Source organism: Schistosoma mansoni, chromosome 1 (assembly GCF_000237925.1).
Source record: "Schistosoma mansoni strain Puerto Rico chromosome 1, complete genome".
Classification (NCBI taxonomy): domain Eukaryota; kingdom Metazoa; phylum Platyhelminthes; class Trematoda; order Strigeidida; family Schistosomatidae; genus Schistosoma; species Schistosoma mansoni.
In genome coordinates this window covers 33,340,430-33,357,186 of record NC_031495.1, presented here as the reverse complement: position 1 = coordinate 33,357,186, position 16,757 = coordinate 33,340,430, and the positions used below count along the sequence as shown (strand labels likewise).

At 37.8% G+C, this 16,757-nt stretch overlaps 1 protein-coding gene across 2 annotated transcripts; it reads right to left on the bottom strand.

Annotated features, from left to right (window-relative positions):
* Positions 1-213: 213 nt before the first annotated feature.
* On the bottom strand, positions 214-15,740 carry Smp_028070.1 (bicaudal D-like protein; the record flags this gene model as incomplete). 2 transcript variants are annotated; one of them, XM_018794141.1, is made up of 8 exons in its annotated part: positions 214-249; positions 7,360-7,764; positions 8,259-8,585; positions 10,110-10,409; positions 12,036-12,838; positions 14,775-15,072; positions 15,107-15,472; positions 15,512-15,709. In XM_018794141.1, 8 exons carry the CDS (start codon positions 15,707-15,709, stop codon positions 214-216), a joined length of 2,733 nt encoding a protein of 910 aa, XP_018648585.1. The 2 variants fall into 2 exon arrangements, with proteins under 2 accessions (XP_018648585.1, XP_018648584.1); XM_018794143.1 differs by lacking the exon at positions 214-249 and having other exon boundaries at positions 7,108-7,764; positions 15,512-15,740.
* Positions 15,741-16,757: the final 1,017 nt, after the last annotated feature.

Below are 16,757 nucleotides of genomic sequence, written 5' to 3'. Positions count from 1 at the left end.
CAAGAACATTGAGCTCTAAATAATTACAATAAACGAGCACAGACTGTTTAAAACATATTATACAAGCATATGCATAATGAGATGTAAAAAATATCCGATGATAACCTAAATGGAAAAAAACAGGTTGAAGGCAATGAGTTTTTTTCCGAATGTAAACAAAGCTGGAAGTGTTAAAAACCATATATATAATATACGACTGGATAGACAATGTGTTCAGGTCACACCATCACGTCTGAAACGCGTATTTCTCTGAAAAGATAAATAAAAACATTGAGGTTCCAATTTTGAACTATAGTAAATAATGCAGATATTTCACCTACATTTATAACTCATTAACTGCATCATACTGGCTTAATATTAACGCATACATTTCAAATCACATTCCTTTACGCGTAATACATAGTAAATCGATGAAATTATTCAGGGAGTATCTATAAATCTGATAATAATTACTATTTAAAACCAGACGAGACTAGAAATACAGAGTAGGAATATGTGGAAAATACACATCGAAAAAAAAAACACGATATCATGTATTAGCAATAAATAATCCTAAAAATTCCGCCTGGTATTCAAAACAGCGTCATCTGGCTACGATAAGAATTTAAGAGAGGATAGTAATTTTTTTTGAAATTCAAGACAATCCATGTACCGTGACTCCACTTTAATCAAGAAAACCACAGTATCAATAAAAATTCACCTTCGAAACTTAGTGACAACACACATGGGCGGTGACCCTAGCTAGATGAACAATTTAACTACTCATTAGAACCCGCCTACACTTGTACCTTACTTTGTGTCTTTCCTCAACATATAATAGTCATTCTATTGTTTGGTCTGTCCAGATTGGGATTGAAGATAATACATATTTTACTACAGAACAAAGCAACTACTTCGGAGACTTTTTAAACCTAACATATATTGTTGGCAGTTGCAATAAAATAGAAACATACTAATCTATTTTTAGGATGTTGTAACAGATCAGTAGACCAGCTGCATTACCTGTGTTTGATTTACGAATGTGAACCAATACCAATATATTTAAACCTTCTGTCGATTAACTAAACACAAGTATGAAAAAATGTTACTAACTGAAAGTTATTTAGTGTATTTAGTTAGTATTCAATGTAGCTTTAAATATCGCATTCAAATGGTATTTAAAAGATTGAAACTTCTTTGGTACTCCTTTCAGTGACAAACATTGCCATAGAACCTCACGATCAAGAGAGTCAAATGCCACATTAAGGTAGAGAAATACTACGATTGTGGGACGTCTGAATGTGTGTCTATGTTCTAGGACCTGACGTAGTGTGAATATCTGGTCTATACAGCCACGTCCAGGTTGAAAACCAGCCTGGTTTTCTCCAGTCTGTTCTTTACGAGCATTAGTTAGGCGTCGAAGTATTATTGAACCTAGTATTTTAGACACTGTATTAGTTAAACTGATTCCTCTGTGATTGTCATAAGAAGACTTTTCTCCTTTCTTATAGACTGGCATAATCAGAGATCGGGACCAGTCAGATGGGATTACGTCCAGTTCCCAGATTCTACCTAAGACCTCAGTCAGTTACACTGCTAATACTGGACCGCCATCCTTTAAAAGAGTTGGAGGACTTACATTAACTTGCTATTCTGGTCGACTGGGGATCGTGGGGAACCGAGGTATTGGCTGAAGGCCAGTTGAATTGATCCTTAAGTGTTCTGCCCGCCGATCCCATCTCCTAGATTGAGAATGGATAATGTGTCCATCTTTTTCCGGGATAGTTTTGCTGACATGTGGGTTCCTAATACCGGTTTCTATAACAAGTCTGAACTGTTGTCTGCTGTTGCCTATTACCGCTGCCTTTTCCATCTCTTGTGCTTTCGCTACCCACCACTGTTCACGATCATTGCGTAGGCTTCTTGTTAACCTGCACTTAAGCTGACTTCGCTCTTCGTTATGTTCAGAGCCAGATAGTATGAGTTTTCGAGCACCTGTCAGTGCGATAGATGCTGCTGAGATCCAGTATTTCTCCTTAACCTTATAATTTACCGTACTAGAAGACATCACTGCTGTTTTCACAGCTTTTCGGATGTCATTCCATGCTGCCTCGCGGTGGACACAACTTACATGACTGCCTAATTGTTTTTCTAGTTGTTCCTGAAATATATTTTTAGCTTGCCTATATTTATTTATTTATTTAAACACACAAATATTTGTACAAAGGGGCACCAAATATATATGCACCGCACAAATCTCATTCGATTTGTGTGAGGGCTGTGATACTGCTCAGGTGCCCAAACTGAAGCAGGTGGTTTTCTTAGGGGGCCATACCCAAAGCCTTTGACCTAAAGGTCTGATCCACAAGGCAGTGGAGCATCGTAAGGAGATACAGTCCCATGGTAGCCGGTAACCAACAATAGGTTCATACGCCATTCGTTCCATAAGGATACTGGAGCCCATGTGCACTATTGGTTTGGAATCAGGGTTTTCCAACTCCCCTAGGTGGACTCTCCGTGTTCACCGACCCGGTTGAAGCGCCGGACATTCTCTTTTCGGCCTCTCCCCACTCTTTGCCGTACCAGAGCATTTGGGGCTTGCCTATCATTAAGTAGAACCCTAAGAAGTTTCCTTGCAGTGTCTTTCCTACGTCCAGTAAGACGCAGACAGATACATGCTCGCACTAGAGCATGATCTGAATCTAAACATGTGCTCCAGAATGAGCGACAGTTTTCTATCGAGCTCCTTCATCGGTGGCTGATAGCGATGTAATCTAGTTGGGTCCAACGTTGGGACGAATTCGGGGGTCGTCATGTCAAAAGATATTTTTCCTTATGCTTAAAGTTAGTATTTGCAAGAAACAGGCGGTTATCTGAGCACAGCTGCAACAGACGGTCGCCATTATCTATTCTTTTAGCCACGACATGATAAGATCCACCCAGGTGTCTTTCTCTTTCGCTTAGTTTACCTACTTGAGCATGAAAGTCACCTGCCACTATTACTGCATCAGAACGCCTAGCTTTTCGGAGAAGGTCAGAAATTTTCCTGTAGAATTCATCTTTTATATCATCTGAGCTGCAGTCAGTGGAAGAGTAGACAGAGACGACGAAGAGGTGACGACGAGTTTCCCTATATTTCCGAGTCCTTACTGATCCGTTTAGTCGGACAGCGCATAGACGACTGTCTACTGGGATCCAGTCTAAAAGAGCTAGTTCTGCCCTAGCACTTAATGCTATACCTACTCCAGCGAGGCCACAGGAAGCAGCATCAGGGCTTCCAGATACACGAAGCGTGTATCGAGATGGTTCTTTATTTTGACATGATGAAGTCAAATGAATGACGCTACTCGGATCTTGTATGTGCGTTTCGGAGAAGCAGCACACATCAATGGTGCGAGACTCTAAAGTCCTAGCTAAGGAGGCCTGTTGCCCTATTTGTCACAATGTTCGGACGTTAAACTTTCCTACATGTAGCTTAGAGTGTGGTTTCAGGAGACCAGGAATAACATTCTGTGTACTCAAATCGTTTGCCTTACCGGCGCGAGATGATAAAGGAATGTGAGAAGGGTTAGTCGTAGAAATAAGAGAGTTATTAGGTGTAGGGAGGATTTGATTATGACGAACTTGGTCTCATGTGTTGTTATGGGTGTAGAATGCTGGTAAGCGGCCTATGCCCCTTCACGAGGGGTAACAGGCGTAAGTAAGTAGGTAAATAGTGATGAAGTAGTAACAAACTAGTCATTTTACATGACTTCAATGTTTAGATAGAGCAGTGTCATATATTTGAATGTGACCAACTTGGTCTCGTGTGCAGTTACGGGTATGGTAGCTAATATCACTTCCCGGCTGCCCACACCGTGGAAGGGTGTTTCTTGAGGAAACTGGAAAGGAAGTTGGATTAGTGTTGGTCTTAAAGACCTGGGAGCGTGACCGCAGAGCCCAAGAAACAGCTGATTGAGGCCGTTCACGCACGACCTTTTCGTGGGAGGTTTCTCACGTGTTGGCTCCGTTCTTCAAAAGGTCTTACCGCCGGAGACGGAAATCCTTGAGGTAAGGTGAGGTGTGACATTTTTAGGGTCGACCTTTTCTAACCCCTTCTTTCCTTGTGAGAAGGCACCATCGCTGCAGATGCTGGTTGTGCGGGGGAAACACCTTACTGCTGTCACACCCCTCTACAGTCAGTAGTATGACTTCGCCCTTAGACCTTGAGTTGCTGCTTTTAGTCTTACCATTCTCCAATCGACCCGCCTGGCACGGTAGGACATACTGGAACATGTGTTTCAGCCAATATAGCTCGGTTGAGTCATCACGATAGGCAAGCCCGACCACCAAGTCAAGGTAACAGCTACGGTTGAGAGTTCATTCACGGGTTCACATTAATAAACCAGTGTCAAGAGCATGAATGATTTGGTTACATCGTACTTTCCTATTCATCGAATAATGAAATTCTAACCCATAACACAAGTCTCGCTGAAATAAGCCAAAAGCGATGGGACAAACATATCTTCATATTGAATGCTTTTACATTGTTGTGTCTTGTTATTGGGGTTCAGTACGGCCTACAGTGTTACGGACTCGAGAATGAAAACGACTGAGCTTCTCTAATACGATCAGTTCTCTTCTGAACTGAAAACAGTCAATTATGCTCAACACATCAAACCTCGATCGCTAAGACAGGAAGACGGAATTGCAGGTAACTTGATATTTCTAGTAGAACAAGCAACTCAAACGAAAACGGTATAAAATTTGATACTATAGTGGCAGAATATGACCTTCGACATGTAGTAATTTAGCGAACTAAAAAAAACATGACAATCAATCAGAGCACAAATGTTATGCGGAAAATCGGATTGGTAAAAAGTATGAGAGTGGTTTTCCTTCCCGAAGAGATCTTAGCTCTTCTAATAAAATCTGACTATTCTTGCGACTGCCTTATCATATATGAGATACATATTTATAAATAATATTTTGTAGCCTCCCGACCAAAATCACGTGATCAACCACCAATCACAACCCCGATTCTAATTTGGTCTACTCACGTCCACTATTCACTTTATGGCTTAGAGTGTCTGAGTTGGCCAATTACGCGTCCGACCAGCACCACTAACCTTGAGTTAAGAGCTAATTTTCTATTGGTTCACGATTTTCTAGCTTATCTCACTGCTCGTCCCTTGAGTCCAGAAGTCAGCAGTCAGGCTGAACTATCTTATACTTCAAATAGACGTGCATTATATAAAGGCAGACTAGACCGTATCACACCATAGATATAAAATAATAATTATACATAATTAAGCTAAAAAGCGGCTGCGAATAGGAGAGACTGTAAACAATAGACTGGGAAAAAACGTAGGTATACTAAACCGTATGATAGTAGTTAATGAGTCAACCGAAAGCTTATGACAAAAGAAATATGTGTATATATACAGTAGTCTAGTTACTTAATAGTTATGCAATAAGAATATATAAAACAATAATCCATAAATTAGTTCTGAGAGTTATCATTTCTTTAGTCTTCGTTCAAATGTTATATACACATACATGGAACTAATTTTAGTAATAATAACAACATTTACTGAGACGAAAGTAAACGCCTACTTGACAAGTGGTGTATCCTGTATCCTGGATTTCACTGCTACTTACAATAAAACAATACTTTAATGGGAGGATATTTTATTTCTACACTTGCCAACCATATTTAACTATAAGATCATTTATTGTTTATTTGAACACAGATATTAACACAAATGTGCTCCACAATAAATATGTGCTACAGGAATAAGAAAATGGTCTAGTGGAGACATAAAGTAGGGAGGGTGAGAATAATCGAAAACCAATAAATGAATAAAAATAAGTGAATAAGAGTAGAATACAGTGGGAAGAACAATTCAGGCAACAAAGTTACAACCAAAAAGAATGTTTTAAGTTGAGTATGTTCCCATCACTTTTACGAAGAATTTGCAAGAAAATTACAGCAGGATCGTCATCGGCTTCCATTATGAGACATGTCTGATAACATCTCAAGCCAATGAGTTATACTAAATCTCGAATCCCACCCAAAGAGTCCATAGAGTAACCAATCTCTAGGTTAGGAATAGAGCACCGGGTAAAGACGGGAAATCGATTGATGAGGTAGTAAATCCTCATCAACGGAGATGATTGAGACATGTGTTACATATGTCTAACCACCGCCCAACTCGAAGGGCTGTGTTTTCTGGTGTGGGAGTAGGCTGAAAAAAAGCCAGGGGTGGCCAAACCAGAACATAGCATCAGTCCATGAAGTCAATGACCATTAGACTGAGCCATGTTAATAGGTGCAGACTACCTACTTAAGGTCCGCGTCATTATCATAACCAATGATTGGAGACGCGGAGTGACATGGCTCGAAATAGTTTGCAATGGGTTAGGTACATCCATTATTTATCTACCTCCTATTTCAGAAATCCTAAATTCCTTATAACTACATTTGTTTGCATCCCACCAATTAAATTTTTTCGAATCGTATCTTTGATGCCTAATTTTTCCTATTATCACTGATGCTGTTACCACTTTTAATATTCTGCGATTTGATCTAACAATTTAATCTCTCTGTGCTAATTGGGGCATGACAACTTTAACCGATGTAAATACGTACCATGTTTTACGTTGTGACTAACTGAAAGAGTCGCGAAGGACCAACAGACTCATCCCATAGATTCTCCTTTAATACCATGGTGAGGTGATTTTACAGTTTTACAGAAACAGACAAGAAGTCATTTTCATTTCCTGATATTCATTATCATCTAACATTTTTTAAGTATTTTCCTTTGATTAAATTTCACCGACTCATTTTTCAATTGACCTATAGTGTTGAGTAATAAATATAAATAGTAAAATTGAACAATTGTGATTCTATGTAAGCATTAATATGCTTACCACGGTGCCATGTCATAGACTGACCATCTTCGCTTTTCTCAATCGGTCACAGCATCGGTAAAGAAAGCACAATGTGGAATTTGCGATGATGACATTCGTAAAGCATGTCCAAGCCACAGAAGCCGGTGTTTCAAGATTGTAACGTCAACTAAACTATTATCACGATGTCAGAACACGCACTGCCAAACCTCACCACCGCCAACATGATGTTGCCACTGGATGTAAACAATCCTTCATAGACAATGATGATCGAATATAGAGAGTCGCCGAACATCGTCAATGATAAGATAATCTGATTCTATTTAAAACAGTGTATCGAGCACTGCCAGTAACATTAACGAAATGATTTAGAATCTATTTATAGATCACAAATATAATCTACTTAGTATCCCATTTAAAAAAACTTCTATCAAAAGATGCTATTTCGTAGTGCAATATGTTTAATGATTTATGATAAAAATTAATTACTTTGCTTCTATCGGATCCTGGACCTGATAATCTTGCACCACTGCCATTGGACGAAATACTTCCATGTTGTGGACTTGAACCGGTATAATAAGAAGCATTTGGAAGGGTAGATGACCTAAGAGTGGAAAGGTCAATTGGGGGGAAGCTTTGTGGAGTTGAATGTCGCTGACTATGAATTGATGTAGAATAAGAATGTTGGTGATTTGGACTAGATAAAAGGGAATTAGGAGATGGTTGAATTGAACTAGTATGATAGGGTGGATGAGATTGGCCAGAACGAATGTCAAAGTTTTGTTTTTGATAAAGATCTACCTCGAGTTCCTCAAGTCGTTGAGTGACAGCTAATTTCTGCTGAATAGCAAGACGTAACAAAGTATTTGCAGTTCTTTTTTCTTCTTCAGCTACCTATAATTTCAAAATATTTTTAAAAAAGTCAGCAAGTCAATATATAAACTACACTTATTTTGTGCATAAAATGATCTATCAGACAACCCAAAATGATTTGAAAATGCTACAACACAAGCTGATTTAATGAAGCTTTGTGAATGGTAATTGAGGGGATTTTACAGTTTTACAGAAACAGACAATAAGAAGTCATTTTCATTTCCTGATATTCATTATCATCTAACATTTTTTAAGTATTTTCCTTTGATTAAATTTCACCGACTCATTTTTCAATTGACCTATAGTGTTGAGTAATAAATATAAATAGTAAAATTGAACAATTGTGATTCTATGTAAGCATTAATATGCTTTAAATATGTAGTCACATTTTCCGACTAATAAATAGTGAAAAGTGGTAAGAAACAAAACTACGCAGTTGTTAAAGTGTATGCATGAAACCCCCAAGACATGCATATGCTGAAGATAACTGTAAAAGTATTATTTTTATCACTTACACTTAGTTTCCTCTGCATTTCATCTAATTGTGTCATGTATTCATCATAACGTTGGGCGAATACTGCGCGTAAAGAAGCATAGATTGCAGCATCTTCTTTAAGTGTTTTCAATTCATTACGTAGCTGTTGCATTGTTGAACTGACATTGATTTTCTCTTTTTCGTATTTTTGTTTTAAATTTGCTAGAGCGGTTTCAGCCGTAGTTTTATTAGCTCGTAGCATATTACGCAATGCGTGTACTTGTTCACGTTTTGTCTCCAATAGACTTTTTAAACGCAAGTTTTGTTGTTGGGTTTCTTCAACGTCTAAACTGCTACGTCCAGGAACCTATTTCATAACATTAGTAATAACGATATTATTGAGATAAACAAATCACACCAACTAACCAGAAATAAAGTACTGAATAGTGTTAAGCAAACCTAAACACCGCCTAACCAAACGCGCAGTGCCACGTAAAGTAGGAATAAGTCAGAAAGAAGCTAGGGTGGGAGTCAGAGCAAGACGTATAATCCATCCTGCAACGTATTAACTTCTGAACTGATCCACATCAGTAAATATAGGCCTTCTGGTTGTGGCCCAAGTAATAATCATAATCAACGGTTCGAAATGGTGGGTGAAATAGGATAAAACTTATTGTATCCGTTCTGCATTTTTTTACTAGGTTTGAAATCCAATTTCAAACGTAAAATCTCTTTTTCCTAGCTTTTTAGCTCCTTCTGAATTGTATTTCTCATTTTCAGGCTTCATTTTGTCAATTTCCTACAATACTGTGCTGATATGAGGTGTGAACTAATTGGACTGATGATTCACATATGTCACAAATTCTGCGTTGACGATAAACAAAAACATTAATGTCAGTGGAATTTTTTCTTAACAATCACTAGTTAATGATTAATAATGAACCGCGGCAAAAACCTCCATTTTTGGAGAAAACGACAATACAATGTGATGCAAACGATTGGAAGACAAAAATACAGTCATCACAAAATGAAATCTTATGAAGCCAAATTATTATTACGAATCACAAAACACAATTGATCATACGATTTCGTAAGCCAGTCTACATGGAGGAAAATGTAAATAACATAACAAAACGAAATTACGGAATAAAAGACAAATCAGATCTTTTTGTTATATATATATATATATATATATCATTATATCATTACTTCAATATATTGTTATTTGTAACAATGGATCTCAAAACTGTCTTAACATTTTGGATACGCTTTGGTGGTTAGTCTGAGCCACTCAAAAGCATGGAATTCAGGATTTTTAGGCATATGGTTTAACCAGAACAAGAAACTTTGGGAATACTTATGTCTCAGATAATAATATAAAGAAATCCATATTGTTTTTGACCCGATCCACGACGTCAGATTAACACACACGCACTTCCTATGTGGTTGCCCAATAAGATATGCCATGGAGAAGATATAAATTGTTAGAAAGCTGTAAATGATAAAACTGGATAATTAGGTACACTAATCATTGGTATACAAATAATTGTTTTTCTGACCCAGACAAAGATACATAGATTGAGCCCTCGACCGGAGTTGTAATCGACTTCCCTCAATAACATGTCTCTTTTATAATTTCTCACATACAGTTTGATCTTGAGGCAATGTGTGAGTACGGGCACATGATATGCCTAGACTCGCTCAGCCTATTATCAATTTCCAAATCCAATATACGACCAGTGTACTGAGAACCCTTGGATATACGCAACCAGTGTTAACCAAGTATAGACTATGTTAAACTAGTTCAGACGGTTTAATTTATACATGTTGTACTCTTTTTAATACTTAAAAAAGCTACAACAAATCTTGATTAAAACGCTGTTATTTGTACCTGATTTGAAATCTGAGAATATTTTTCATTGAATGTGCTAACTAGATGACGCAGTTGCGTGACAACGGTAAGGTGTAAATCAGCTTCTTCGGATAACACTTCGAAATTAGATTCGGTAGTAGTACTGGTTGTTGTTTTTGTATTAGATGTGGAAGATTCTGTTGGTTTTATTCCGCAATCTTGTCCCAGCTGTTCATCAATAGACTTGTCTGTCCCAACCACATCAGATGCGACTGAATTTTCCGACGAATCTTTCTCACCACAAAGAGGGATATTAAAACGATCAGCTACATGAGCCACCTATTAGGAAGTAAATAAGACCGAAATCTAAATAGGAATGTGTTTTAAAGTTAAATAAATATTATTTTATTTTATTTATACACATAAATATTGGTACAAGGAAGCACCAGATACATATGAGCCGCACAAATCTCATTCGATTTGTGTGAGGGCTGTGATACTGCTCAGGTGCCCAAACTGAAGCAGGTGGTTTTCTTAGGGGGCCATACCCAAAGCCTTTGACCTAAAGGTCTGATCCACAAGGCAGTGGAGCATCGTAAGGAGATACAGTCCCATGGTAGCCGGTAACCAACAATAGGTTCATACGCCATTCGTTCCATAAGGATACTGGAGCCCATGTGCACTATTGGTTTGGAATCAGGGTTTTCCAACTCCCCTAGGTGGACCCTCCGTGTCCACCGACCCGGTTGAAGCGCCGATCATTCGCTTTCCATCCTCTCAATTTCGTAAACAACACCCCCGCCACGAGAAGGCAGTGAGTAGGACTTCCCTGGCAGAGGCTATATACGCGTGGCTATGTGAGAGCACTTTGAGAGGGAGAGCGGCCTCTCCCCACTCTCGGCCGTACCAGGGCATTTTGGGGGAAACGAAATATAATTTTCAGTAAGGAGTTATATCAGCAAACTACGTGAAATCTAATCACCACTTAAAAGTGAGAACAATGAAGCAAATCTATTACTGTATTTAGTTAGGCTTTTTACACGGCTAGAAAAAGAAATACCTAATACGTTTGATGAACTAGTTAGATAAGTTTTATCTATTTTTAAACATATCAACTCCTATGGCTATATACAATCCTGTGCTTCAAAAATACTTTTCAGAGTACTATAGAGCTTTAACTATGCTAATGTCAAATACAAATCTGGTGCAAAAATAAATATTCTACTGAAATATTTAGAGAACAGAAAGTAAACACAAATTTAAAGTTCAAATTCTACTTAGCAATGTTGGTTGATTGCTGAAAGTTATAAAACAATAACCGCCTCCATAAGTGGCATCGCCATTATTCAACAGGTTCTGATATTGCCCTAAAATATATCCTTTATTTTGAGCCTCTGCCTCAGTTTATATTACTTGTATACCAAGGTGTATATCGGCCATATAAATTGTGAGATTCTACAGCGTCAATTAGTGATAGCCTGTTGCCCCATCTATTTGATACAATACTTAAGCAAGTGACGTCTGTATTAATATAGCAGACGAAAATCGAAGCCGAGCTGCTTTGTTGAGAAGCTTTTATTGTCGTTCAGAACGGCATCAGTGCCCATATTTAGACAAAACACGTTTGTAAATCATACACATAATAACTGTATTTTAGATTATTTCTTACGATAACGTGACTCGGAATAATTGTTTGTTTAGGACGGTTATTGTAAAGCAGTAATATCACCTATAAACGTCTATCGGAGCTCTATTGTAAGCTAAAACATTACTGACAACACATCACATTAACGGGAAGGCATAAAAGCACAATCAGGACTGTGAACTATACAACCCCTCACCAAAGTTTAGAAAAATTGCAAACAACCTAAATATTTCCAACAAATGCGATATTAGGAACAGATCTAGCATAAACCAGACATATTAACAAAATAAAACGATAAAAAGGAAACCTAAAACGCTCACTTGTTTATGTGGTGACACTTTAATAACTGAGCACACAAAGCTATAAATCCCGATAAGAACAATAAGACATTCCTTATAAGTTTCCGTGACTGAACGGATCTTACTATAATTTTTACAAACAGTTTGTTCATTATCAGATAGTTTCTGCTGTAGCGTTTTTATTTCTTCATTACGTTGTTCTAAAACACCTTGTAAGCGAACCAGTTCTTGTTTTAAGGATTCTTCTGAAGCTAGTTCAGGTCGGGAATCAATTTTTTCACGCTCATGATATCTCCAAAGATCATGTTGCATGCTGGCAATTTGACGTAAAGCTACGGAATAACGATTTTCATTTAACCGCAGAGCTCTACGTAATCTTTTTAGGTCATTTTGTGTGTTGGCAGTTAGATCTTCATTTTCATCTGTATGAGAAGTCATTGAAATACAGGATTCCACCATCGCATTTTTACAGTTTGCAGCTGGTTGTGCTTCTAATTCCAATTCTTTGACTTCGAATTCAGAATCTGCTTCTGATTTGACGGACATAATTGCATCTAACTGAGCCAGTAACCCATTGATACGCTCCTGTTTATTTGAAACTTCACTTGTAGCCAACTCAAGAGAACGCTGTGTAATTTCGAGTGTTCTAGTAAGTTCATTTTTCTCAGCTTCTATATGAGCTAATTCTGCCTCATACTTGGCGATTTCTGTAGTTCTTAATTCAGTCAGCAGATCGTCTGGCGAAGGATGCTTAGAACCAGACTTATTTTCTTCTTGATTCTTCATATCACTTCCAGGAGGTTCATTAGTAGACACATTGGCATCTAGTACGACAAAAGTTTAATTTAATTGTAATTAGCCATATAGATACATAGTGACTAGATAATGGTTGAAACATAAATGAATTAGTTCTGTTTCAGTATAAAACTTCGATGTTTAGTTCGATTCATGTTATGGCTGCGAGCCGTGCTATTTAAAAGTACTGGATATTTGCAGGTTACTAGTAGTTGCTCATAAATGCCTTTGGAGCACACCGTTTTCCGGCACTGGGATGGATTGGAAAAAACTGAGTTAGTTATTTTACATGGCGCTGTGGTAAATACGGAAGCTATTTATGACTGGTTTTCTCCAGCTTACTAAAGTATTTAGGTTCGAATCCTACAGATCATAAAACTCAGTGGCTTTAAATGTTATCAGACATAGCTCAGAGTAGGAACCAGTGGCAGTCCCGAGGGAGTTTTCTATCACAACATTTATCAAGGTGAAATGAACTACCTTATATGAACTGTATTACCCTGTATGAATTGTATCACGAAATACTATTCCCGTTAATTCTCATATACTGCAAGATGCTTTCCTATTTCTTTAGCAGCCCCTTTTGAGGCCCTAATGTAACGTATATTTAAAAAAATTAATAATCTAGCAGCGAAATCAGTCTTTTTATGCCAAGTGAAATGCCCACCTAAGTAGTCAAAAGTGAACAAAGCGCTGAGGTACACAGAATCAAAAGAGACTAAAAAGAGGTATAATCGGTATCTTTGGATATATTCCACTGAACATGACAAGTAAGAATCCAATCGTTCATTGTCTGCTCAACAGTGAACATGTCAGTACTTCAAAATAATGAGTAAGCAACTAAGTGTAAACGTTTGGCATAATTTTGAGGATATCCCTATCAACCCCCACCAGTCTTCATCATTTAGAACGATCTTAATTTCTACCAATTACTTGCATATTGTAATTCATGGAGCGAATTTCTGTTTTTTATTGATTCTTATGAGCCTCATTATCTTGGTTTGCTATTTAGTTCTTTCTTGTAGCTAGTATTGAGCAACTTTTGTTGATATTTTTTTCTAGAGACCAGTATACATCAACTTTTGCTTCATATCCTAGAATTTTCACCAGTTAACCAGAAAACAATCAGTCGTGTAGACGATCTTAATGATGCTTCCATATTTACTGTTTATTTATCACTCCCGACTATGATCAATACATTTCTGTTAGTTATATATTACATATGAACCTGTTTCTCCAAAGGCGAATACTATTAATTTCAAGTTCCAAGGAGTTGAAGAGAACCTATGAAACAATTGAGCGTATATTATTTGGTTAGCGTTAGTGGCTTGTTGAAATGTTCAAAACGTCTCGCTGTAAGAATAAAATCTTTACTGTAAAACGTTTTCAAACTGATTCGAAAGCTATATCAAGGTTTTAAATTATGCAGGAGAAAGCAAATAAAATCAACTCAGTAAAAAAAACACGTTTGCACATTTAGCTTGGCCTAACATTTTGTTGGGGGGTAATAGTGAAACTGCGAAGTGGTCCGACTCAAAGTATGACGCAGTGCCAACACTCGACTACGATAATAATAATAATCCGATGCCATAGCTTTTAAGAAAATAATATTAAATATACCCGATAGTGGTATAAGTTTCTTCATAACTTTGTGATAAATTTGTTTTACTTATATAGATGACGGTGTTTTAATAAAAATCTCATCCACGAACATTTGTCTCCATTATCAGGCAAAAATTAATGCTCCGTTTGTATTTGGTATAATCATGCTGTAGCACACTCGTACAGCAGTTAAGATGGTAAGCAGAGCCATTAGGACTAACTCTAACTGGTTCTGAAGAAACTAGTTACTAAGATAGACAAAATTTCTGAATAGTACTTAAATCAACAAAATGTTTGGATTAAGTAACAGTAAAATGATAAGACACCATAGGCTACCACAAGTGAATTCTCATGAATGCTTACCTAGTTTTTGACATTCAGTAATACTCTCCTGAAGTTGACTGAGTTTGCTAACATTTCCCAAATTGTTTAGGTTTCGCAAGTCGCTGAGGTGGCTTATTGAATCCGATATAATTCTGCTGTCAAGTTCCTTGCGTAAATTATGCCGCTGGTCACGTTCAATCTGAAGTGATTCTAAAGCATCTTCCAGGGACTTTTCGGTCATTCGCTTTAAACGAGTGATTTCTTCTAGCTGGACATGTATAACATCATTTTCCTCCTGCAGTCGCTTTAATTCATGCCGTACGCTTTCAAATTCCACCTGAGATAACCATTATAGCACACTTCGAACTTACCTGACTAGTTTTTAAGGAAAGTATGGTCTTTTGTAACTCCAAATTTTCTGCCTCTAAGTCGTCATATTCGTTTAGGATTTGGACTTCTTTTGCTTTAGCATCTCTAATATCAGATTTAAGGATCCTAAACTGTTTCTCTAGGTCTTCATGAGCAGACTGCTGTTCAATATTCCTTTTGTGCAACGTGTCATTTTCCGCCATTTGCCGCTCATACTTCAGCCTGAGCTCCTTTAATTCTACCTCCAAATCATGCACTTGATTCCTTAAGACACGTTCTCTGTTTGCCGACTCGGATACCAAGTCATCTTCCTCCTGGAAACCAGCGATACTTAGTCTACGTTGAATGAGATTTTGTTCCTCCAAACTCTGAAGTTGAGAGTGTGTCAATAATTTAAAGGAGATTACCTTGCGAGTAATTTTTAGTTCTCGATCTAACTCTTCATACTTTCCGCCCAGTTCATCAAGCTGATTTTTGAGTTGTTGATTTGTTTCCAAAAGGGTAAGGCCATATTCGGCTGCTTCATACTTTTCCTGCATAGACACTTTTAGTGCAGATTTCAACTGTCGATTCTCTTCTTCCAAACTCCTCCCATCATCCGCCATCCCCAGCGAAAATGTTGCGTAAGAGACTAAGCGCGGCGCTCCCCAAAGCTAGTCTCGATTCCAGTTTTCAAAGGACAAGAATCTAGGTGACCTGTGTTGGTCTTGGTAATTGTGGTTTCTCAGTTTATCCGCATTTCTTTTGATTACGTCAACAGATCGAGCTTCAATCATGTGTTGATGTAATGAATTTCATTTGTTGATTATTCGATGAGAATGTTGAAGGTCAGCTGACAACTAATTTGTTCTGGGCTTGTAGAGTGTCCACGTACAGTCTCTGTTTTGGAAGAAAAAAAATTGAGGGCGTATCAGATGAAGAATTTGTCACCAAATAATATAAAAAATGTGACCAAATCACCTCGGGTTCTTCTACATTACAATGGAAATTGTTTTAGTTTAGCCGGTCGAGTATCATTCGGGAGCTTTGGTGTTCTAGGAGCCAGTTTAGTTGCGGTTATTTGAAATTTTCCACTAGCTCACTGTCTCGTTTAGGCAGGGACTAGCTGCTTTCTCTTAGTACTCGAGTTTAGGACGAACGATACTGTACACAAAGTCGAAAAGGTTTTATCATTAACATGACTAAGGCCCTACATATTGACTATAGGGTTCGAAAACCTTTGGCACATGTCACGCGACACTGTGCTGCAGTTTTTAAGTCTTGAATAACAAAGACTTCTTAGTCATTGCGTGTCTGAACAACAGATAGCTCACTGTTATTCACCATGTATATATCAGTACCTTGGTGACCAGTGTATATTAAGATGCTCTTGGAAGCATTTATCAGCAGCTGCCAAATTTTATATCATTCACACAATATCTTCAGGTCATTTTGAGGCTCTAAACTATCACTTTTACTTTTTGCCCCTCTCCATATCTTTACATTGTCATCACACAACAAAACCGAAGACAGTATGAGATTAGGAAGATGATTTACACATAGAAGGAACATCATTGGTCCGAAAATGTACCCAGTGGCATTCTGCTAAGCACGGTTTCCCAACTAGACAACTTTGAGTTCACCCCTACTCTTTATTGTGTAATAACTCCCGAG